General features: G+C 41.2%; 1 protein-coding gene across 4 annotated transcripts in view; it reads right to left on the reverse strand.

Moving 5' to 3' along the window:
• IFNLR1 (interferon lambda receptor 1) overlaps nt 1-24269 on the reverse strand; it is a 62092-nt gene extending 37823 nt beyond the window's left edge. Inside the window, exons 1-2 of one of the 4 annotated variants that reach the window (XM_056557036.1) lie at nt 24148-24269; nt 9286-9566 (exon numbers count right to left, since the gene is read on the reverse strand). In XM_056557036.1, coding sequence (XP_056413011.1) covers nt 9286-9358 — 73 coding nt within the window. In that variant the 5' untranslated portion in view covers nt 9359-9566; nt 24148-24269. Of the gene's footprint in view, nt 1-5624; nt 5747-9261; nt 9567-24147 lie in introns of those variants that run through there. The other 3 variants (XM_056557035.1, XM_056557037.1, XM_056557038.1) reach the window with 3 other exon arrangements.
• Nucleotides 24270-26712: the final 2443 nt, after the last annotated feature.

The following is a 26712-nucleotide window of genomic DNA, read 5'->3' on the forward strand; positions in this document are numbered from 1 at the left end:
CAAGGTACAATGGTCCAGAAAAGACCATTGTATGTTGAAACTATTGTATGTTGAGGCCATTGTAAGTTGAGGGATCACTGTATACTATTCTTTCTGTATCTATTGTTTAAAAAACACTTGTGAAATATTCCATAGCATGTTATTTGGTTTCATACCATGGTTATGGTCTCCATTTGCTTAATGCATAGGGAAAATTTCTGACACAGTTGGTAAACATATTCATAGACTCCATGCACCTGATAGAGGCCCCCATAAATAATTTTAATCTTTGCTCAACTGGTTTCTGTTTGTTTGCTAGATGGAATAGTGCAGCCCTCTGTACTATATAATAGAGCAGGATCCAGTAAAAAAGTATACTAAAGTGCACAGTATACCGTATGTTTTTTTTTTTTAACAGTGGATTCTTTGTATGACGGATGCCTCTCAGGAAGTACTCCAACACATACACCTCACCGGCCACTGTGAAAGGAGCCTTTAAGGGGTATTCCGGTGGAAAACATTTTTCAAATCACCTGGTTTCAAAAAATTAAACAGATTTGTAAATTACGTCTATTAAAAAATCATAATCCTTTCAGTACTTATCAGCTTCTGTATGTTCCAGAGGAAGTTGAGTTCTTTGTTGTTGTTCTTTTCAGTCTGACCACAGTGCTCTCTGCTGACAGGAGAGGTTTCATATGAGGATTTGCTCCTACTCTGGACAGTTCCTGACATGGACAGAGGTGTCAGCAGAGAGCACTGTGGTCGGACTGGAAAGAACAACTCTACTTCCTCTGGAACATACAGCAACTGATAAGTACTGGAAGGATTAAGATTTTTTTTATAGAAGTAATTTACAAATCTGTTAAACTTTCTGGCACCAGAAAAAAAAAAAAAAGGTTTTCCACTAGAGTACCCCTTTAAAGTACAAGAATGTGTTAGAATATAAGGCCCCCATACGAGGGTAGTGTATAGACATTTAACAACAAAATGAGAGACCTATGGTTGGAGGGTAAATTCCACTTCAGCACACTAGAAACCACCAAGAAGGTGGTCACTAAACCCTAATTTCCCAACCATTATATTAAGTAGAGTAGATGCAGACAGCTCCAAATCTCCAACAGCTCCACCTGTGCCCGGACTGGCGGTTAGCGTGTCCCGTCCAGTTAACTAGTACAAACAGGAAAGTCCAGCACACGGTGTCCAATGCTATTAGGTTTATTAGGCATAAAATCAGGATGCAGGATACAGAGCAATAGCCTACGCGGTTCGGGTGTTAACCCTTAGTCATGGCATAAGATAAAAAATCATGTAATAATATGTGTACCCTCATGTGAAAACCTGATATCCAAAAAAGGTATACTTGAACGGGAAAAAGAAGCCGTAAATCTTAGGTTCAAATTATTATTGTTCATATACTGTACAAATTCCCAGAACCTTGGCTCCATATCCCTCCAAATTATTACCAGATCATCAATATAACGTCCAATCCACTTTAGTGAGTCAATAAATGGATTATGGGATGAAAAGATGTATGACTCCTCCCATTGCGACATAAAAATGTTCGCAAATGAGGGTGAGTATTTTGCGCCCATTGATGCTCCCCTGATCTGAAAGAAGTACATGCCATTAAACATAAAAAATAATAATTTTCCAACAAAATTTGTGTGGCTTCCAAAATGTACTCCTTCAGATCAGGAGAGTAATTGCTGTATGCGTTCATATGCTTGGACAAGGCCCGCAGACCCTCCCCCCAGGGTATAGACGAATACAGCGCTGTCACATCACAAGTGGCCCATGAGTAACCTTCCTCCCAAACTAATGGCAGGCTGCATTCTAATCTGTTGTAATCCAGTTTGGGAATGTGGGAGCAACCTTTTTTACTATGTGTTTATAAATCCATTCCGTATTTTGTATATTACCTTAAACAAAATCACATGACATGTATGTATGTTATAAAATGTTTGGATTTTTTTTTATATATCTTATGCCATGACTAAGGGTTAACACCCGAAATGCGTAGGCTATTACTCTGCATCCTGCATCCTGATTTTATGCCTAATAAACCTAATAGCATTGGACACCGGACTTTCCTGTTTGTACTATATAAAGTAATCATAATTATTGAGCAAGTTTAGCCTCTAAAAACATTACAGTGATAGGCTATTTGGAGAGAATATAGACACACAGCAGAGTTTTTAAAGTGTGGATTTTCTTTTTCATTCTCTATATATTATTAATAAAGTGTTTGTAAATAAATAATTACTTTATATAGTGGTTTGGAAATTAGGGTTTAGTGACCCCCTTGTTGGTGGTTTATAGTGTGTTGTGTATAGACATTTTACTCTCCAGTCTCGTCATTGGACATCACCTCAGGTCTCTCTTGTAATCGTGAGTTATGAAATTTATTAGTTAATACTCTAACATGCAATCTAATAGACAGTAGAAAGAAGTGGCATAGCAATAGGGGTCACAATTGACAAACCTTGTCCTAGGCCAGGGGGCCCCACCGGTTTCTCTCACCACATCACTATCAGTCTGTCTGTTGTCCTGAACTGATCATTAAAAAAAAATAACTGGTGGAGGTATCCTTAGGACAATGATACAATTGAATAATGGAAGTGCAGCAACAAGGGAATGCACAGCTCACTGATTCACTGTTTAGTGCTTTTTGTTTGCAATGCATTTAGTACATTAAAGACTGCCTGCATCATTGTGCTTGTCAGGTCTGACTAAAAGAGCTGTAAAGCTGTATGGGAGTTGGGAGAGATTAGTATTCTTGGGAGACCATGGAGCATCATTGATTGGGACAGTGGCTATTCTTTATGGAGGACAGTGGCACAACATTAAGGGGGCAATGGTACATCATTAATGGGGACAGTGGCAAATCATTATGGGGACAGTGGCACATCATTAACGGAGACAGTGGCAAATCATTATGGGGGACAGTGGCACATCATTAAGGGGGACGGACATTGGCAAATCATTATGGGGGACAGGGGCACATCAATGAGGGCACAGTTCATTGAAAGGCACATTGGTTTTATTCATTGTTTTAGTGGAAACTGTTGCAGAATTATATTCAGGGGCACAGTGTCACAGTGTAAGGCAATATTATGTTTAGTGGCACAGTAAGTGGCAGTATTATATTCAGGGCTGCAGAATGTGGCAGTAATATATTTAGGAGCGCGGTATGTGGCTGTATTTGGAGCTAGTATAGGGGGTGAGGATCCACAGTCGTCTGGGTATCAAACTCTGCATAGCTGAGACGTAGCTTGAAGAATTCAACATGATGGTCTGGGCCAAGAAAAGAAGATGTGTATTACAGTCTTGGACCAATCAGCAACTAGGGGGTTGTATTTCTAGGTCTCCATCCTTTCTGGATTGGCTGCTGATTGAATTCACCTTGTCTGTGCACATGTACTTTGCATAGCCATGGCTTATCAGTTTAGTCTTGATTTACTTTTACCAGTGGACTGTGTTTTTTTAGGGCTTGGCTTGTATTTGTCCTGTTACCAGTCCTATGTCTTGGTTAGTGTTCACACCTTTTACTATTATCCTGAATCTTTACCCGTGTTTCCATGCTTTTTTTGCGTATTCCTCCAAGGTTAGGTCCTGTTCCACATACTGTAGTTGTGTGCCTCTAACTTTGATATTTGGATATTGCATATCGTATTTTGTGTCCCTCCATGATTAGAGTTTGGGTTTGTAGTTTACTCCTGTTCCTCCTATTGTTAGATCTGTTTCCTGAGCTTCGCTTTGTTCCTAACATAGGGGTCAGCTTTGGTTCTTAGTTATAGTATATCCTGATCTGTTTAGTATCTTGGTCAGTGTTCAGACCTGTGAGTATTTGTGCACTTTTGTATTTTGTCTTATGCATCTTTTATGTATAGTGTTCTCTGTACATGATCACTGATCTATAGTGTCCTCTGTACATGATCATTGATCTATAGTGTGATCTGCAAATGATCACTGATCTACATATTGTCTGACTTCAGTTTAGCTGTCTATCTCCTGTCTTGTCCATATTATATCTGCCGTATCATTGCTTTGATCCTGAGGATGATGTATTTGCTGCTATGATTCCCTGATATCTTTTAACTAGTTTGGATTCCTGACATTATTCAGTATTCTGGTTTCCTGATTTGTATTCCCAACCTTGTACTGTTCTGTTTATTGTTTTGACCATTATGCCCCTGCACTTTAGTTATTGTATGGACTGTCGCCCAGTTGTAGAGTCACTGCTTAGGGTGACTTTGCAAGTAGGAAGGTAAAGAGTTCAGGGTCAGCCTTAGACTCACTGTTCCTTGCCCTACGTGACGCCTATGTGTAGCAAACGTGACGTGCTAACGTGACAGAAAAAAAGGAAAGTGAAAGACTCTAATCACAGATGACGTCACCTGTGTGTCACTGAATGTAAATGTTTATCCTACTTAGGACTCCCGTCTGCTGAGTTCTGCAGCCCCTGTATGATCTGCCATGAGATGAAGGCATCTTTCTAGTTTGAGAAGCTTCCAGACAGGGCAAGATCCAGGTGTTTGTTGGCCCTTTGGCAACAAATGCTTGAGGGGCCCCTATGAATATAACAAGCATATTGTGTTATAATGGGCTCCATTCATGTGTCTGTCATTTTGACCTGAACAATACAGCTGCATACTGAACTTTTCTTCTATGAAATCTGGTGGAACTACCAGTGGGAGCTCCAAACCGCTGACTGTATGTAGACAGTCACTGGGGTCTCTCAAACTGTTAGTGACCATTTTATGATAGATCCAGCACTGCCATGATTGTTTCCTGTCGGGTTCTTTTATTTCGGTTTTATTTATACCAGACAACTTTTTTTAAAAGGAACATTATGGAGATATGCAAGAACTAGACCACACATTCTTTCCATATGCCTTGTCCATTTACATAGCACTAACTTACTGCAGGTTCTGCCCAGAATCAGATAAAGGATGTCTAGTGCATGGATCTGTTAATCTATCAGGGCTCCACAAGTAACACAGACCCTTTACCAACACTAGACTAAGATAGCTATATATATATGTTTGTGTGTGTGTGTCTTAAAATTCAGGCACAAAAGCCCCAAAGGACATCTCTCTCTACACACATATATGCATAAAAAAGCATTAACTGGTGTATATACAATTATCATATGACATTGTTGTTTATAGACCAGGAGCAAACATTACTACCATACAGGAATAAATTTTGACACTGTTACTCAACAAAACGACATCTACAACAACATAATGTCTCAGTAATACAGACACACCATGACTGCTATTACTACCAGTACAGACCTTACAGACCCTATATATTACAGTGCAGTTACATGCAGTGACTCACGGGTAAAGTCTTCTCTGTTCAGTCATTCATCTTCCCTTATTTTTTCTATCCAACCAGGTAGATAGGTTTCCCCAGTAGGTAGTTTATCCCATTACATAGGTTCCAAATAGATAGGTAGGTCCTGTAGGCAGGTCTCCCTGTAAGTAGCATCCCCACTGCAGGTAGGTCACCCTTGTAGTTTTTTCCCTACTCTGTATTTAGGCCACCTTGCAGTAGGTAGGATCCCCATGTAGACATACGCCTGTAGGTATTGTCTCCCTCTTCAATAAAAAAAAGAAAATAAATTACACCATACTCACCTTCCTTTCTCTTGTTCCCGACTCCCAAGCAGTCCATCGGCCTCTTCTCTTCCTCCCAGCTCTGCTGGACACATTGGTGTCACTTTTGCACAAGAGTAGAGCAGAGAAAAAGACACTCAGCCTCTTGCGACCACAAATATAATGCTCTTAACAACCAGGGATCCTCAGCAGGAATAACCTACTCATTGCCCTAAACCACCAAGGATTCTTACATCCCCCCCCACACACACTGTCTAAATTATCAGAGATTCTAACTTTAGCCCTTCACGTCTCTAATCCAGCAGTGATATAGACTATGACTCCTTTATTTAAACAACAACATTTTCCTTGCACTAGTAGACCTGGATGCTGTTTAAAGGGTCACTCTCATTAAAACTAATTTTTGCTAGTGCACTCCTTATGGTAAATGAAAAATATTTCTAATATACTTTGTTTAAAAAAAAATGAAGTTTTCTAGGTTTTATTTGTGTTTAAAAAAGATCAAGAGCACATTTTCCCCCAACTCATACGCAGACTTTGGACCAGAGTCCAAACACAGGAAGTGCCGCCTGTAGTGCTGAGGGGGGGGGGGGGGGTCCAACCAACAGCATATGGCAGTTATGTGTGAGAGGAGCTATTATTGGATGAGGCTGGACACCCCCCTCCCCCCTCAGCACTCCAGGTGGCACTTCCTGTGTTTGGACTTTGGTCCAAAGTCTGTGTATGAGTTGGGGGAAAATGTGCTCTTGAGCTTTTTTAAGCACAAATAAAACATAGAAAACGTAATTTTTTTTTAAAACAAAGTATATTAGAAATATTTTTCATTTACTATAAGGAGTACACTAGCAAAAATTAGTTTTAATGAGAGTGACCCTTTAAGGATCCTGCTATTTGCCTGTATACTAAGTTATTATTTTATTTATATTACTACTACTACTACTACTTATAATAATAATGATGATTTTAATACTCATTATAATAATAATGAATATAATAATTATAATAATAATTCATAGTAATACTCTATGTATTAATTTATATATTTAATATTTATGTATATATATATATATATATATATATATATATATATATACACACTGTATATATATATATATATATATATATATATCTATATATATATATATATGTTAAAATTCTTATATTAGTTTGGCCAGTCATGTAACTAATATTTTCTGTTCTCTGTAGGTCATTTGTAAGCTTCCCTGTATAGATAAGATGAGGAGAATTATCTCAGTACCATTAAAGTTTGACAACTTTATTGTGCTGCTGGATTCAAGTCTTGGTAACATAGGATAACACTATAACTACACACAGATAAAGCTCTATATGCTCAACTAACTTTCTTCAGCTGCTATAAACCACACACAACCTGCTTTAAGGTCTTTAGTTAAACATGATTGATGGAGAAATCCATATGTATGTTCTCCATATCAATGAGTACATATCAATGAGTATAGAATACATAAAGGCTTTTTGCACGACATATAAGACAAAAAGTACCTGGAAACCTGACCTCATATCCCGTTTTCATATCCCATCCTTATATCCCATCTGCATATCCCATCTGCATATCCCATCCTCATATCTCATCCTCATATCTCGTCCTCATATCTCATCCTCGTATCCCTCCCAGACAGTTGGCAGGATGTCTAAAAGTCCCGAGTAATCTCTGCAGTCCAAGAGTGATGCAGTCAGAATGTAACTCTATGTGAGAGCCGGAGATTGCCGAACGATGTATCTCCAGCTCTCCCATAAAGATACATGGATTGAGTTTTATACATATACATAGATTGATGGTTCTTTCTTAAATCCTATCCCTACGTGCCTTCAAAATTGTACAGGGTTTGACGCAACATTACATAGAATGATGGCAACCTCTATTTTAAGGTAATATTCTGTCATTAGTATTAGTCTCTGTCCATAGGGAGTTTGGACCCATTTACTTTCTGATAAGTTTATGAAGCCGGACAAGGTCTTTTTTTTTCACTTGTAGCACAATTGCAATTAGTTGTTTTCTAATTGTCTTTATATTTGTTAGTTTATATTCCACAGCCGTTTGGGGAGATCATTAATATGTAATTTTTGTCACTTTTTTGAGTACACTCAAGAAGGTCCACATTGTAAGACTGAAATGTCACAATTTATGATGTGCGGATTTCTTATTTCACATAAATTATATCTGGTGTCTCTAGAACATACCATTACTATATGATCAGTGACACACCCACAAACAATGACAACAAATGGACTGCCTTGTGCACCATAACTAATGTGCACCATAACTAATGCTAATAAAGTTTTTCCCTGTACAGCACAGCTTTTTAGGGGACTGCAGCTTGCACATGCGGCCAAGCAATGCTAAAATTGTAAAGGGGCAATTGCAATGTAAGCATATGGACCTTTTTACTGGACCCATGTGCCACAGAAGTAAGAAGTCAAGTCAGCCCTCTGCCATAGAGATGAGCGAATTTTTGAAAAATTGATTCGGACAATTCGCCGAATTTTCCTTTAAATCAATGAGAAATCGCAAAATACTTATTCCACTTTGCAGTTTTTTTTAGTCCTTTTGGCGTTTTTTCACTCTTTTTTGGTGTTTTTCAGATCGTCGGTAATTGCAGCATGTTGAGCCACTGGCGATTTTTTTGTCAATTTTGTTGATGTTATTTGCAGGCGGTTTTTATTCTTTTTTGGACTTTAGCGATCCAAAAAATTGCATGCAGTAATTTTTCCGCCACGATGTCACATCACCGTATAACATCCTTAATGAATTACGGGCATATACGGGTGCAAACGGGCAGTTACAAAATCCCATAGGCTGCAATGCAATTTAGTCTCGGCCATCAGGGGTTTTGTAACGGCAGGTTTTTGCCGAAAAGGTGTCACCTATGAGCTGCCACTGGTTGACATTGAAGTTACACAGGGGAGTCCCCCTATCCGCTTGGCTCATCAAGAAATCGGTGATGGCTTTTCTCTGTATAATCATTCCAACATATGGAGGGTGGAATTCCAATGTGTGGGGGATACTGTTCTGACGCTGCAGCTCAAGGAGGGTGGGTTTTGCGGTGTACGAGTGGCTGAAGTGCATGCAAAATTTCCTTCCCATTGTTAGGATGTCTTACAGATGGGGGGGGGGGGAACACTTCAGAAACCACTTGACAACCAGAGTGAATGCAGGATGCATATCTTAGGCTTCCTTGTCGCAGCACAGACAAGATGCTCTACTCGTTGTTGGTCACCATGGTTCCCATTTCCAGTTTTCGTGGAGTAAGCCATGATTCGATTTCTTGATGATTGACTTTTAGCAGTTCCTCCCCTGTGTGACTCCATTCGCCAAGGCAAACCATGTGAAGAACAGTGTGACACCGCCATGCCCTGCATACATGGTATGCTGGAGGGGCACTGAGACTTGTCCGTGCAGTGGAGGCTGAGGACACGGTGGAGGATGAGGAGGCAGAGTCACACACTGTCACAGGACCAACGGCCTGAGAGCGTGGAGGCGGAAGCGGCGTGACCTGTCCAAGTTCTGTTGTGGCTGTACAGGAACCCCATATACCCAGTCAGCCGAAAAGGACATGTATTGTCCCAGACTGCAGTTACAGCTCCACATGTCGGAGCTGCCATGCACTTTTGTACATACCGACAAGCTGAAGGACTGGCCCACCTTCTGTTCCACAAAATTGTGCAGGGCTGGTACTGCCTTCTTCGCACAGCAATGACGGCTTGGGACTCTCCATCTCGGCTTGGCACAAGCCATTAGTTCTCTGAAAAATGCAGAGTCCACCACTTGCAAAGGGAGGGAAAGCAGCACCAGCAACTTGGACAGGCACACATTCAGCTTCTTCACCGTTGGATGAGTGGGCGCATACTCTTGACTCTTGGACATTGCTTCGTCGATGGATTGCTGGCGGAATGACTGACTCGAAGTAGGAGAAGCAGGAGCATCTGGAACGACAGAAGATGGGTATGACACACAGCTCCCTAGTCTTCTGCGACCTTGGCCTGATGAATTTAGGCCTCTGCCACTCCTCTGTGCATGTCCTGGCACTTCTCTGCCTAACACACTTAGAGCGTATAAGAGGGGAGTACAATACGCTCCACTCCACTAAAACAGTATTTGTTTGCAACACCAGCAGGTATGTACTTTTGCCTGGCCTTTCACAGTATCTAGGCCCTTAAGACTTTAACAGGAATCAAATGGTACACCACTTAGCTGTACGTATGTGGTATGCATTTATGACGGGAGGACAATGCGCTCCAGGACGCTTAAAACAGTATTTGTCCACAACACCAGCAGGTGTGTACTTTTGGCTTGCCTTTCACAGTATCTAGGCCCTTAAGACTTTAACAGGAACAACATGGTACACCACTTAGATTTACGCACAGGCTACACTTAATAGAGGACAATACACTTTTAATGCTCTGCTCACCCTAACTGGCTTGCTCCTATTAGCTTTTCAGTTGTTGTACACACCAGTGCTGCAGCACACAGTCGCTGTATACTACAACCAAAATTGCACTCTCTCTCTCAATCTCACTCCCTATCAGTGCTTCTAGGCTGGATTTGGGCTTGAGGTGAATCGCTGCTGTAAAAAAGCTTTTCTGTGCAACACACTGCTCTCTGTCCCTCTCTGCAATTGAAAGCTGGTGTGACTGGGATGTGAATTGCTGCTGTAAAAATGCTTTTCTGTGCAAGACACATTGCTGTCTATCCCTCCGTCTCTGTAATAGAATGCTGGCCGCAAGATGGCTGCCGATTATATAGGGCTGTGACATCACAGGGGCTGATGGCTGCAGATAGGCTGCATGCTGCATGTGATTCAAGGTCATCCCGGAGACCCTTGCTCCCACCTTCCTAGGATTCCTTGCCCCATGTTCTCACATGGGGATCTGCCATTTTAGATGCCTGGACCACATTAAATGGAGTTTAATGAAGCGATTTGCGTGATCAAATTGCGTCGATATTCACATTCGCTACAAAACGAATTTTTCCTGAAATTTGTCAGTTTTGATTCGCTCATCCCTACTCTGCCACCCATATACTTATGCTGTGGGGCTCTGTTTTTGCTTTCCTCCTCATCTTAATATGCCCTTATGGTGTGTTAACCCATCAGTTTTGGACATATTTCCTTATTCAATAGTAGGGTCCCCAATGTAGTCAATATGTGTGGCTGAGTGGCATTTCCTGTGCTTTGAGAGTGGTGAGCAGTAGAAACCTGGTGGCCATGATAAAGGTAAATGCTGGGAGATTGGGCAGGTGAGCAATTTTTTTTTATACATCCCAGCTTTGTGCATTTATTTAAAAAAAAAAAAAACATGCATGCTGGACAACCTTTTCAATCTTTATTTCTACCTTGATCACATTTTATATCTTCTCTATATCAGTATTTACTTCTTGATCAATGTCCTCTGGCATTTCTTAGATTTCATAAGAACATTTAAGCCCCAGAATTAATGCTGACATTAACAACTTATAGGAGGGTTGTCTCATGAGGACATTCCTTGTCCATATGCCTTATTTATTATTCCATAATGGAGTCACAGGGTTCACCACATGTCCCAGTCTATGAGCCTGTATAGGGAGTCACTAACCAACAGCGGCTATTATTTTGGCTGCCCATGTATTAGGCTGGGTTCACACTACGTTTTCTCCCATACGGGAGCGCATACGGCAGGGGGGAGCTAAAACCTCGCACTTCCGTATGCCTTCATATGCGCTCCCGTATATCATTCATTTCAATGAGCCGGCTGGAGTGAAACGTTCGGTCGGCTCATTTTTGCGCCGTATGCGCTTTTCCCCCAGACCTAAAACTGTGGTCAACCATGGTTTGAGGTCCGGTCGTAAAAGCGCATACGGCGCAAAAATGAGCCGACCGGACCGAACGTTTCACTCCGGCCGGCTCATTGAAATGAATTACATACGGGAGCGCATACGAAGGCATACGGGAGCGCAAGGTTTTAGCTCCCCCCTGCCGTATGCGCTCCTGTATGGGAGAAAATGTAGTGTGAACCCAGCCTTACTTAGTTGACCATTATTTTATATAGCCGTATGCAGTACTGACAACTGCAGCAAGCATACAGTTAATGGCACTTCCTCTGGCACAAACCACTGTTTTCTGAGTGTGTGAAAAGCTCATGAAAATCTAAGACTGCAGTGTGAATATAGGTTTTCAGCTTATTGCAACATGTCTGGCTTCACTAACCTCCTGTTAACTTCACCATTCACATAAAAGTTTGCCTCATCACTGAACAAAATCGTTTGCGTAAACTGAGGGTTCTGTTCCAATTTTTGTTTTACCGATTCTGCAGCACCGGAAACTACAGATACGGGAAGCCTGTACTAGCATTTCTCCTGCGGTGTTGCTATCAGTGTGTGAAGAGTGGGAGAAGAGGGTTGCATTGACAATCCAACACAATGGGCAGCACATTGAACGCATTTTATAAGTGGTCAGAAACTTGTAAATAACTCATGAAAGAATAAAGTTACATTAAAACCAAGCACATCATTGTTTTTCTTGTGAAATTCCAATAAGTTTAATGTGTCACATGAACCTCTTCCTATTCAAAAAACTAAAGTTGGATTCAAAATAGCTGACTTCAAAATGGCCGCCATGGTCACTACCCATCTTGAAAGGTTCCCCCCTCACATATACTAATGTGCCACAAACAGGAAGTTAATATCACCAACCATTCCCATTTTATTAAGGTGTATCCATAGAAATGGCCCACCCTGTAGTTCCAGCCACTATCACATTAGGGGTGAGGGGTAATGAAATTTAACATTTTTAACCAAATATTTTAAGGGTTTGTAAATGATCGCAGAAACATCCAAATGGCCCTTGGCATTTTTTTTTTTTTTACCCTTTTTTTACCCTTGCTCTAGATGAATAAAAGCAAGATTTCTAGTGTTATAAGAATTTAATTTTAATGTGGTGTCCCAGCACCAAAGGCTATCCATTGTGTTATTTATGTACTGTACCTTTTGAGAGATGCAGTAGTAATCAGTAGTATTGAGCGTGAATATTTGAAATTTTTACCGCAGACATTGGTACTTTGCAATTTCGCAAATATTTAGAATATAGTGATATATATTTGTAATGCCGAATATTCTTTTTTTTTATGCGAATATTTATGCAAATATCGGCACTTCCAGACTGGACACTGATCCCTCCCTTCTTTTAGGTGAGATATAATTGCGCATGCGCACTATGCAAATTTCATTACGAATTTTTGCATGAAAAAAAAAGAAAAAAACATAGCTAATATGCGAATTTCGCGAACATAGGACGAATATTCGTCCATATAAATATTGTGAATTTGAATATGCCCTCTGCTGCTCATCACTAGTAATCAGGTGACCCTGTCTGCCCAATGGGAACACCCAAATTCTCATGTATATAGGGTAGGGGGGAGGAGTTGCTCCAGTCTAGCTCCAAGCTAGTGTGCTGAGTACAGTGTGGAAAGGAGGTGTAAGATGTGTGTGGTGGATCCAGAGGGAGGCCTAAACAAAAACTCTAAATCAAGTCAGCCCTGCTATTCTGCAAGAGTTCTCCATACAGTGGTGAGTCAAGCCCTGGGGGTGTTAGTAATTGGACCTTGTCAGAACCCTAGTCAGCTATGGATATCTTCAAGTCTCAAATCTCAAGTCCATACAAGTGGGTGAAAAGCACCATAAGTCCCAGCAAGGCAACAGAGCTCCCAATGGTTACACTGCATCCCTTCTACTCTGCTTCGTACTATGTGTGTTCTACCATCTACACCTGCTCAGTAAAAGACAGTTATCTGTAACCTAATGTCGGTGTGTTTCTTACCCCTGTGTCTGGCCCAGGAGAAGCTGTCTCTACCTCAGAGCGTGTATAATCTAACGGTTCCCTTGTGTCACGAAGCGATAAGAATTCCTTGCACCCCCGTGTCACCACATTAATACTCCAGTCTGATTAAGCTTCTGCTAAGATAACACTGTTCTAGGAAATGTATACTTATCAAAATGACATCCTTGCGTTTTTAGCTCTGCAGTCTATGCACAAAAAATAATATAAGGCATCTCTTTACCCATGATAAGCAGTAGAATGTGAAACAGTTTTATCAGTGCCATACAATATTTTAAACTGGCTTGTGCAAAATGAGACATTTGTGTGAGGAAATACTATTTTGGGGCAACATTGCCAGTATAATCAGAATACCCTCAAGACGGACCCACAGTGCAGCCATTGGCTACCACTATGATTTTGAGATTTCATTTGTTTTCTGACCTTATACACTATATTTGTTGACTCAAAAGCATGGTATAGTCTACACTAAAATGTCCACATGTTTTTGTAACATTGTCACTTTTAGAATATTTTACTATGCTTTCACTGCATAATCTTGGCAAACCTTGGAGTCAAAATAGACAACTTGTATCTTATGCTCTGTATTAGTGCCAGACAGTGAAAAACACACATATTCGGTATCACCTACCCAAGAGAAGGAGCAGAAGGTGAAATGATGCCAAAATCAACAGTGTGTTATACGGTATTCCAAAAAATCTTAAGAAAAGTGACACTAGAAATCTTTTTTTTATATTTATTGTTTGGGCAAATACAGTCAAATATTTGAAAGGTAAGACACACACATCCAACCCTTAGAAGACAACTGGCTTTCAGGGCTCAAAAATTATTCAGGCTTTATTTTTTTAATGTTTACCCAAATAATTTACCCATAAATGTATGCCATGGTTTAAAGGGGTACTCCAGTGGAAATCAATTTTTTGTTAAATGAACTGGTACCAGAAAGTTAAACAGATTTGTATATTACTTCTATTTAAAAATCGTAATCCTCCCATTACTTATCAGCTGCTGTATGCTCCAGAGGAAATTCTTTTCTTTTTGAATTTCTTTTCTGCCTGACCACAGTGATCTCTGCTGACATCTTTGCCCATGTCAGGAAATAGGCAGAATAGGTTTGCTATGGGGATTTGCTCCTACTCTGGACAGTTCATGTCACGGACAAAGGTGTCAGCAGAGAGCACTGTGGTCAGAGAGAAAAGAAATTCAAAACAAAAAGAACTTCCTAGAGCATACAGCATCTGATAGGTACTGGAAGGATTAAGATTTTTAAATAGAAGCAATTTACAAATCTTATTAAGCAGAAAGATTATTGGGGCTCAAGGTCAAGGATTTGAGGACACAGGTGTATATATAATAATTAATTGATTTATTCTAATATAATAAAAAGCTATACAGTGATACCAATAATACACAGGGCCCTTGTGTAATTATGATGATAACTGTAAATGGTTAAGCAAACAATATGTATATAAAAATTTATAATAATAATACCACCTACAATGTAAATAAAAATAAATAAGAAATAGTCTATAGCAGCAAATGGCAAAAAATCCAATATTCATATAATCCTGCAATGAAAACATCCAAAAAGATTGTCCAACAGTCATTAATGTAATCACTGGCAACTGTGCTGCTGTCCCGTGCGCACGCTCAATCGCAACAAGGACCGGCCCGGCACCTTCAGTGGAAGCGCTGGAGCATCCACATTTGGGACCCACCGCCACCTAAACGCCGCCAACCTAGGAGTTGGCCGAGTCTCCAGTCAACGTTCTCTCTTGCTGAGAACCTGATACCTGCTTCACACAGATAGATGTCAGAGCAGTGAACCTGTCCCTGTCTTAACCAGCAAAGCGGTGAGCATAAAAGTATCTCATGTTATACAACTATCGCTTGCTGCAGGATCTGGCTACAATTAGTAACAACTATTAACTGTTTGAAGATTCACTATCTATGCATGCCGGCTGCCTCTTGTGCCATTCATTCATTTTATGTCACCCATATTGAAACAAAGTGGCTGATGACTGTCATTTAAAACTCACATGAGACCACACAGAACGCTGTGAGTGGTATCTCTCACTGTTGCTACAGGGGCTGTAAAGTTACAGGGGCTGTAAAGTTAGTGTAGTTCATAATATAGTGTCTATACCTGTGTGTGACGGTTTTCTCACAATTCTTATGTGATTTTCACCCCAATATTTATTTTTAACAGCATACAAAATGACTGCTGTCTCGGGATTTCACAGGTTGCAGTGTGTCGAGACCTGAGATCACTAGTCAGGTGATCAGAGGGAGTCTGTCCTACTCCTTGATTAGAAAACAATGGTGTATTGCATTGAAGGGATCACAGGTTTGTTTCAATGGGTGGGGTGGCTGATGTGTTGGAGGGAGGAAAGTGACCTCATATTTACAAACTGTGAAACTATGGGATGTGTAGTTTAGAGAACGAAATTCAACAGGAAATACCCAGTTCTGTCAGGTACATACTACTAAAAACCACCTTATGGAGGATAACCCCTTTAAAGGAGTAGTCCAGTCATGAAAAACGTATCCCCTATCCTAAGGATAGGGGATACGTTTCAGATTGTGGTGGGGTTCTGATCGCTGGGACTCCCCGTGATCTCCTGTACACGGCCCCGACTCGCTGGCCAGAGAGCGCACGTGTTGATCACCACATGAAGCAGCGGTCGACACGCCCCCTCAATACAGCGCTATGGCAGAGCCAGAGATTGCTGGAGATTGCCGAAGTTTTAGCCGCCACTTCGTGCAGTGGTCGACACGCCCCCTTCCCGCGGGCTGCCGGGGCCCCCTACGGGAGATCGCGGGGGGTTCCAGCAGTCGGACCCCCCACGATCTGAAACGTATCCCCTATCCTTAGGGGATACGTTTTTCAAGACTGGAGATCTCCTTTAAGGCCATGGTCACAGACAGTAAAAAAAAAAAAAAAAACAAGAACAAAAAAAATAAATAAAAAAAAAAAAAGCTGTTTTTCCAGCCAATAATGAAAAAAATAATAATAATACAGCCGTTATATATTATTATTATCTATTATATGATAGTACCCCTCTGTGCTCTCTCCTGTCCTATCAGACACAGAAGAGTGCTAGCCCACTCTCACGTACTGGACTTTGTTCATGCTTGTGCTTCAGCTTGGAGAAAGCCATGATTTCTATAACCCAGGATTTCTATAAAAATGAACTAAGATTTTCTTATGAAGTATATTACATAGGTTAATGTTTTGCCAAGATGTACAACATATAAAAAGTTTCAGAATCTGACAGTGCTTATTTAAGTATGAATGAAGTAATAGAGTTCTGCTCAAGAAAGGTGATATAAAGTGTATAGCGATAACTATGTAGAGTGTATAATAGGAAGAATAAATGTGTCCCACGGATTAAAACGTTGTCAGTCCTCAATGTATGAACGCAGAAGAGAAATAATAAAGTAAATAAAGAACAGATTGCTAGATATTATCTATGAAATAATAATATAATGTCAATATTTAATTATAGATAGATACGAATGAAACCTTGTACTCTTGTGGTTGTCCAAAAAATTTATCACAAAAAATGAATCTATAAAAATACATATATGTAATATAATGTTAGTGCATGTGCACTAATGGTATACACAGATTTTACTGATGTAGCTGGAGTGTACGTGCACCACATTTATTAAATGGGGCAGGGCCTGTGATAAATATGGGGCTAGTACACATTTCTAGTGCACCACTTTGTATGATTCCTCCTCAGTGACTTTACTGCAACTTTTCTATATATTTTTTTTCCACCTGTGACTTTCTACAGGAAGTTTTGTAAGCCAGGTCTGACCTGGTATATGTTTGTGGTGCTATTGAAGGCTATGCAGCAAATCTACAATTTTATTATTATTTTTTTTTTTTTTTACAAAAGTTGCATGTCAGAAATCTTTTACCACTGCAAAGTGAAAATTCAAAAGTGTGAACCTAAGTCAGTTTAGTCAAAATCATATGAGCAAAAAGTCGTAGACTATTTTCACAATTGTGACAAATCTGCGATAAATTTACACCAAAATACAGTGTAAAAAATGTAATGTCCCTTTGCCTGCAGTCAAAATCTCTACTGTTGAAGTGAATATTATCCTTATTGCTTCAGATACAATAAGAAAATATGTTTTAGTAATTATATCAGTGTAAACGACAAAAATAGCTATTTGTATGCAGAGTAATCAGATACCGTATCACAATCCTGGATGCTAGAAATAAAATTACAAAGCAATCGCAGTGCTGTATACTGATGGTAAATACTATGTATTCCTTGGGACTTAAGCCCTTAAGGACATAGCGTTTTTCCGTTTTTGCACTTTCGTTTTTTCCTCCTTACATTTTAAAAATCATAACCCTTTCAATTTTGCACCTAAAAATCCATATGATGGCTTATTTTTTGCGCCACCAATTCTACTTTGTAATGACTTCAGTCATTTTACCCAAAAATCTACAAAGAAATGGGGAAAAAAAATCATTGTGAGATAAAATGGAAGAAAAAATGCAATTTTGTAACTTTTGGGGGCTTCCGTTTCTACGCAGTTCATTTTTCGGTAAAAATGATACATTATCTTTATTCTGTAGGTCCATATGATTAAAATGATACCCTACTTATATAGGTTTGATTTTGTATTATAAAAAATCATAACTACATGCAGGAAAATTTATACGTTTAAAATTGTCATCTTCTGACCCCTATAACTTTTTTATTTTTCCACATATGGGGCAGTATTGGGGCTCATTTTTTGCACCATGATCTGAAATTTGAATTGGTTCCATTTTTGTTTTGATCGGACTTTTTGTTTGCTTTTTATTAATTTTTTATGGTATAAAAAGTGACCAAAAATACGCTATTTGGGACTTTGGAATTTTTTGCACGTACGCCATTGACCGTGTGATTTAATTAATAATATATTTTTATAGTTCGGACATTTACGCATGCGGCGATATCACATATGTTTATTTTTATTTACACAGGTTTTTTTTATGGGAAAAGGGGGGTGATTCAAACTTTTATTAGGGAAGGGGTTAAATCCTCTTTATTAACTTTTTTTTAAAACTTTTTTTTAACTTTTTTTTTGCAATGTTATAGCCCCCATAGGGGACTATAACATGCAGTACATTGATTCATTCACTGATCACTGCCATTGCATTGCAAGGCATTGATCAGTGTTATCGGCGGTTGATTGCTCAAGCCTGTATTTCAGGCTTGGAGCAATCAATCGCCGATTGGATGCGCAGGAGGCAGGTAAGGCACCCTCCTGTTGCGTTCTATCTTATCGGGACATCGCGATTTTCCCGATCAGCCCGACTGAGCAGCCGGGAAGCTTTCACTTTCACTTTAGACGTGGGATCAATTTTGATCGCCGCGTCTAAAGAGTTAATGCCGGACATCTGCCGGAACGGGTGTGAGCTCACTTCATAACCCTCCCGTGCTGCAGCACCGTATAAACACGGTGTTTTGTGGCAAGGGGTTAAGGAGTACTGCAGCCATAGACAACTTATCCGCATGATAGGGGCTAAGTGTCTGACCACTGGTACCCCTCACGATCTCCTATATGGGGCCCCGGGACTGCCGCAGCACTATGCGGCTAATGCTCGTGTCGTCAACCTCAAGAGGTCGACAGACACACCCTTCTTTCACCCCTCATTAACCTCTATTGGAGATTCAGGGATGCACAAACACTGCCTCTCCGCCTCTCCTATAGAGATACATGGAGGGGGCGTGTTGGTCGGGGCCTCATACAGGAGATCGTGGGGGGTCCCAATATTTGGACCCCCTGCGATCAGATTCTAGGGTAGAAGTTGGTATAAGTCCCTTAAGGACGCAGCCCTTTTTCACCTTAAGGACTGAGCCCTTTTTTGCAATTCTGACCACCGTCGCTTTACGAATTAATAACTCGAAAACGCTTTTACCGAATACTCTGATTCTGAGATTGTTTTTTCGTGACATATTCTACTTTATTTCGGTGGTAAATTTTCAGCATTACTTGCTTCCTTTTTTGGTGAAAAATCCCCAAATTTCCTGAAAATTTTTAAAATTTTGAAATTTTTTAACTTTGAAGCTCTCTACTTAAGGAAAATGGATATTTCCAATAAATTTTATTTTTATTCACAAATACAATATGTCCACTTTATGTTGGCATCATAAAATGGACATATTTTGGCTTTTTGAAGAAATTAGAGGGCTTCAAAGTAGAGCAGCAATTTTCAAAAATTTCATGAAAATTGCTAAATCTGAAGGGACAGATGTTACAGAACTACAACTCCCAGCATGCCTGGGCAGTCTAGGCATGCTGAGAGTTGTAGTTTGGCAACATCTGGAGGGCTTCCGTTTGGGCACCACTGTAACAGTGGTCTCCAAACTGTGACCCTCCAGATGTTGCAAAACTACAACTCCCAGCATGCCCAGACAGCCTTTGGCTGTCTGGGCATGCTGGGAGTTGCAGTTTGGCCCTCCTAGTGGTTGGCACAGTAAAGATCATTTTACTTTCACTTTCACTCCCCCCCCATCCCCCCCACCGTCGTTTCCCTACCTGTGCCTGTCTCCAGGGATGATCAAGGGTCCCCAGGCATCTTCTCCTCCAGGTACCGGCCTCCATCTTCTCCCCACGTTCCCCATGGCATCCAGGGGTGGGCAGAATGGGGGGGTTGCCATGGCAACCCACTGTCCTGCACTGCCATTGGTCAGAATCAGTTCTGACCAATGGCAGGGGATAGGAGGAGATTGCAGCACTGCGACCTCGCTCCTAGCCCTCAGGATGATCGGGGCTGTCACTGACAGCTCGGATCATCCCTATTTTCTGTGTGATCGGGTCACCAGAGACCCGATCAGCCCGGAATAGCAGAAAATCGCATGTCTGAATTGACATGCGATTTTCTGCAATCGCCGACATGGGGGGGGGGTGTCTCAGGACCCCCCTGGGCGCGATGTGCCGGGATGCCTGCTGAATGACTTCAGCAGGCATCCCGGTCTGGTCCCCAACCGGCTAGCGGCGGGGACTGGAATTCCCACGGGCGTTTGCATACGCCCCCCGTCCTTAAGGACGCCCGGTGTCCTGAAGAGGTTAATGCCACAACGTATACTGTGTTTATCTGACAAAAAAAAAATTGATGCTGAACACCTGAAGGCCTGAGTGTATGTTCCCATGGTGGACATTCGACTACAGCAGAGTGCCATTGATTTAAACGGGATTCTGCGCTGTACACATTGTGGAAAATGCTGTGGAAATCCCTTTTCAGGCATACACAAAAATAATAGACCTCCTCTCCTTTTAAGAGACACAACTCTCTTATTTTTCCAACCACAGACCCAAATGATGGCCTGTGTTGTGCAGGACCAATTGTACTTTGCAATGATATATTTTATTTTACCATAAAATGTGCGGGGAAGGGGAAAAAAATTAAATTTTGATAATTTTCAGGGCAGGGGGGGTTCTTTTTTATATAGTGCGCTTTATAGTAAAACTGACATGCAATCTTTATTCTCTAGGGCAATACAATGACAACAACACCCATGTTTATATGCTTTTCTATTATTTTACCTTTAAACAAGTGGAAATTCCGCTGCAGCAGAGTCCCATTGATTTCAGTAGGATTCTCTTGCACTGTGCACACGGCGAAATATCTGCCGCAGAAATCCTGATTCCTGCAGCTGCAGAAACATTGAACCGTTCAACCGTGTGGATTCCGAGCGGTCCTAGTGCTGCCGAATCAAGCAAATGTATGGAATGTCCGCTTGTATTTTACAGGCAAACACTACTCCCATTTTCAACCATGTGAACATGGCCCTATTCTGACCCCTGTGTCTTTTTTATTTCTATGTACACAGGGCTTTATGAAGGCTCATTTATGTAATATATGAGCCCTGTAATATGAAGCATTGATTTGTGGCATTTTTATTAAACTTTTTGTTTGTTTTTTATTCATTTTTTCCCTGACATATAATGTGACCAAAGATCAGCAATTCTGGCGTATACACCCTTTTTACCGTGCAGGATCATTAACATATATAAAAAGTTTCAACATTTTCGCACATACAAAATATGTTGTTGGTGTTTTTTTTTTTTATGGGGAAAGGGGCTGATACATATTTGTCTTAGGGGTGTTTATATATATATATATATATATATATATACCGTATCTATATACACACTATACGTTTTTTGTAAATATATTTTACACTTTCTGGTCCCAATGGGGGGGCTATTATATGCAATCATTAGACAGCTATGTACTGTTCAATACTATGTTGTGAGCAGTATAAAAAGATCGGCCATTCTGCATGCCGGAGACTGGTAAGAGACCTCCAGTGGCAATTTGCACTCATCGGACCATTGCAATTGCACTGCGGGCTCTTATGAGCCCACTCAAACCCCCCGACACCTTTGTTTTCACTAAAGATGCAGTGATTTTCGCTGACCATGGCATCCATAGGGTTAATGACAGACATCAGCATGATCGCTAACTTCCGCTGCAACAAAAATTTGAGGGGCTGTGTGCAAAGTTACTCGCTGCAGCGCCATACATACACAGTGTTGGGGTTAAGGGGTTCAGTTGTTAAAATGGGATGATTTTCAGCTCTCTAAATTTTCTCATTTTTCTCATTTCATTCATTTTGAAAAATTGTTGCTAAACCTATGACATATTAATAAAAAGTGCAATCAATAATAACGGTTTCTTTTAATCTAAATAAGCCCCTCCTCTTAAAAATCATTTAAAGGAAAACTGACAGCAGGGTCTCCCACACTAACCTGAATATACAGGTAGATAGTGCAAGTGACCCTGTTTATAACACTTGTTACCGGGTGAAAATGGGTGTAGCGGTTCAGGAGTCATCTTAACGCTAATATGGCATTTTCTTCTTATCAGCAATGGAGGTGGCGGCTGCTATGTGCATTGTTTTCTCCTGCCCTCTTTGTTGATAACCCCGCCCCTTTAGCTGAAAACTCCCCCTCCTTAATAAATATACTTCCCACTAACTCCTCATGTTCATGAAGGGCGCTGAGTTATCGATTGAATTGGGTGGAATTATACAGCAGCAGCGCGCCTTTATTCTAGCAATAAGATGAATATCTTATCAACAGCTGCACCGATTTTTACCCAGTAAGAAGCGTTGGAAACAGGGTCACCTGCACTATTTACCTGCTGTTGGTTTCCCTCTAAAACACCCCCATTTCATAAATAAACATATTTGGTATCACCGTTTGAAGAATTGTCCAAACTATTAAAATATAATGTTCATGGTCCCACACCAGTGAACATTGTAAAAGTAAAAACATGATTTTTGTTTAGTTTATATACAAAAAAATAAAATAATAAAAAATTATTGGAAAATCCAATCAAAGCAAAAATGGTACCAATAGAAACTACAGACCACTGCACGAAAAATTCGCTCTCATGCAGGCTTATATACAGATTAATGAAAAAGTTAGAGGGGCCAGAATAGGGCAATTTTCAGCATACTTATTTTCTTTCAAAAAGTTTTCTTTTTTTTAAAAGCAGTGAAATAAAACAAAACATACAGTATATAAATTTTATCGTAAAATGAACTACATCGAAACAAAATCCCCAAAGGTTGCAAAACTGCATTTTCTTTTAAATAATTTATTTTTGTTTTCACCTTAGATTTATTTTTGATGTTCTCACAAAGTAAAATTGGTCCTGCATAAAACAAGCCCTCATATGGGTTTGTAGGTGAAAAACTGAAAGAGTTATGGCAAGAAAAAAATGCAAAATTGAAAAGTTGTTGCTCCCTTAGGGTACGTTCACACGCGCGGATTTTTGCAGATCCCCTCATGAAGGCCCCGCTCTATGCTGGCTTTACATGTGCCTGCTGGTAGCGGCAATACGCTACGAGCAGACACACTGCAGCAATGTGCGCGGCGTACTCACACATCGGGGCCGCTCTCCCTGCTCTGAGCTAGGCAGAGAGCTCCCGCCATGTGCAAGTATACTGCAACTCGCACATCGCAGTGTGCCCGCTGGTAGCGGCGTATTGCCACTACGAGCAGGCACATGTAAAGCCAGCATAGAGCGGGCCTTCACCAGCGGATCTGCAGTGTAAAATCCGCTGAAAATCCGCGCGTGTGAACATACCCTTAAGGGGTTTACTCTAGTGGGACTTCTGTATGCTGCGGAGGCTTTTATGTCATGGGCAGGTAAAATGTCCAATGATAGGAGCGCTGCCTGAAGTGACGTGACAGCCTCTGTGTCAGCTCCCATGCCTCCGTGCTGTGATAAAGACGACACTTCTTATGTCATATGGATTTTATGCATATACAAAGTAAGTAGCTAGGAAATAAGATTCATGAATTATCTAACATTATATCGGCTATTAGGGCAGACAGATCTTTCTCTGTCATGACATTCTTTTGTGTGACTCCATGGCAGCCTCAGGTGTTCCCTTCCACCAAAGACTGTAGAAAAACAACAAGCTACAGGAAACCATATAATGCATACATAAGAGCCAGGTAATAGCGTACACAATATCTGTCCCTTCACTGATCCTTGTCCCCTATTTATTTGTTAAATCATCCTAATAACACATTGTGCAATCGCTTTTACATAGGACTGCCGTTAATTCGGTGAAATATTAATATTCACTTGTGTATCATTTTTTCTTAACATACTGTTGTTTGTCTTATATTACATCAAATATACTTAATAAAATAAATACCTGCATGACTGTCGTCTATCCAGCTGACTAACAGGAGGGTCCACACCAACCAGCCGTACATGGTAACATTACAGTTCCCCTCTATACATGTGCTATTTCTATGTCATGGTGCTTCTTCCTGACTCACTCAGTGACCACACAGCACTTCAGCACTCCCACAGTTTCTGTCCGCCTACCAGGGAATTCCATCTGGGTGTGAACTGTGCCTGCAACCCTTTCCTGCCTGGTTCTCACAGAAGAAGGGGTGAAGTAATCATATTGAATGCTATGTTGCTAGGGACCTAAAACTTCCGGGCACATGCCCACTGTATGCCATCATGCTCAATAACAAGTACAACACAGTGCATTGAAATTATATAACCTAAAAAGATTCAACTAGCACCTGAAACAATAACACACCTACAAAAATGATATGTCTAATCTTGACATGACACTGTGATAATGCCTAGCTATATTCCCTCAATAGTTTAAAAAGCTATTCATTAAAGTGTAAAAAAAATCTAATAAATAATTTACCTCTTCCATATAAAAACACCCTCCTTTTTTATATTTTCCAGATTATGTAAACATAATAAAATTAAACATATTTGGTATCGCTGAGTGCATAATTGTCCAAACTATTAATATAGATAACTTATTTTTTCCTTTTGGTGAATGGCATAAACAAAACAAAAAAATAAAATACCAAGCCCCACTAAAGAATTTTTTTTTTTTATTATTCGAAATAATTATATTTTTTCAAATATTATAACTAGAGAACAGGCAGTTCAAATATAAAGTAATAAAAGAACAACATGCACACATGCAGATGTGAAAATTATTTGTGAAACATATGAGAAAGAACATATGATTGCCACATTTAGTAGTATCAGAAGTACCATACAAAATACAAAAATGCAAAGAGTCACAATAGACTAAAGTGCAATTGGAGCTGAACTAGCATATGAGGGAATTAGAAAATATGCACAAGACAGCAAAGGCAGTTGGCTAAAGCCGGATGGGGGTTGTCATGGCATAGGCGAGTGAGTAAACGTCTGCACTCCTCCCTCCTTCTGCCCTCCCCCTCCCCTCTACCTGAGCAAGTGTGGCGGTGTTGGATCTGAGGAGATTTCAGGACCCTGAGTGGGGCGCTGCCAGGACTTCGTGATTGGGACCGAGACTGAGATGCCCGCGGCCGGGCGATCTGCCCAGAGTCCGGGGGATCTTGGTGATGTGGTGCGTGGTGGACTCTGTAGATAGGAGACGGTGTTGGGGTGGATTATCATTGGGGTGCTGGGGTGCTCCCACTGGCACAATGGCAACAAGATCCGGTGAGGGAGTGCAGGGGAAGTGAGGTATAAGTAGGGAGTGCACAGGTGATAACACTGATTAGGCCTGCTGCGCCAATCAGTGGCGCAGTGGCCCTTTAAATTGCAGAGACCCGGCGCGTGCGCGCCCTAAGGAGCGGGGCCGCGCGCGCCGGGACAAGACAGACAGGGAACGGGTCAGGTAGGGAGCCGGGACGCGCATCGCGAGCGGGCGCCTCCCGCGTCGCGAATCGCATCCCGGCTGGGAGTGATATTGCAGCGCACCCGGTCAGCAGGTCTGACCGGGGCGCTGCGAATGAGAGGATGCTGCGAGCGCTCCGGGGAGGAGCGGGGACCCGGAGCGCTCGGCGTAACAGTAACCCCCCCCCTTGGGTCTCCCCCTCTTCTTAGATCCTGAGAACCTGAGGATAAGACTTTTGTCTAGGATGTTGTCCTCAGGCTCCCAAGATCTCTCCTCTGGGCCACAGTTCTCCCAATCCACCCCAAAATTTTTTTTTACCTCTGACAATCTTGGAGGCTAGAATCTCCTTCACAGAGAAGACGTCAGACGAACCGGAAACAGGAGTAGAAGAAACAACTTTGGGAGAGAAGCGGTTAAGGATGAGTGGTTTAAGGAGAGAAACATGGAAGGCATTGGGAATATGGAGAGAAGGAGGAAGAAGGAGTTTGTAAGAGACAGGGTTAATCTGGCACAAGATTTTGAAAGGACCAAGATAGCGTGGTCCCAGTTTGTAACTGGGGACACGAAAGCGGACATACTTAGCGGAGAGCCATACCTTGTCTCCGGGAGCAAAAATGGGGGGAGTTCTTCTTTTTTTATCAGCAAAATTTTTCATCCGGGATGAAGCCTGTAAAAGAGAATTTTGGGTCTCTTTCCATATGGTGGAAAGATCACGAGTCACTTCATCCACAGCGGGCAAACCAGAGGGCAAGGGAGTGGGGAGGGGAGGAAGAGGGTGACGGCCGTACACCACGAAAAATGGGGATTTAGCAGAAGATTCGGAGACTCTGAAGTTGTATGAGAATTCGGCCCATGGTAGAAGATCTGCCCAGTCATCCTGGCGGGAGGAAACAAAATGCCGTAAATAGTCACCCAGGACCTGATTAATTCTTTCCACTTGCCCATTGGATTGGGGATGATAAGTGTCACGATTCGGCTTACGGGTTGTGGATCCGCTGTGTCAGCGAGGGATTGGCGTGGACCGTGCTAGTGGACCGGTTCTAAGAGGCTACTGGTCTTCACCAGAGCCCGCCGCAA

Source organism: Hyla sarda, chromosome 2 (assembly GCF_029499605.1).
Source record: "Hyla sarda isolate aHylSar1 chromosome 2, aHylSar1.hap1, whole genome shotgun sequence".
NCBI lineage: Eukaryota > Metazoa > Chordata > Amphibia > Anura > Hylidae > Hyla > Hyla sarda.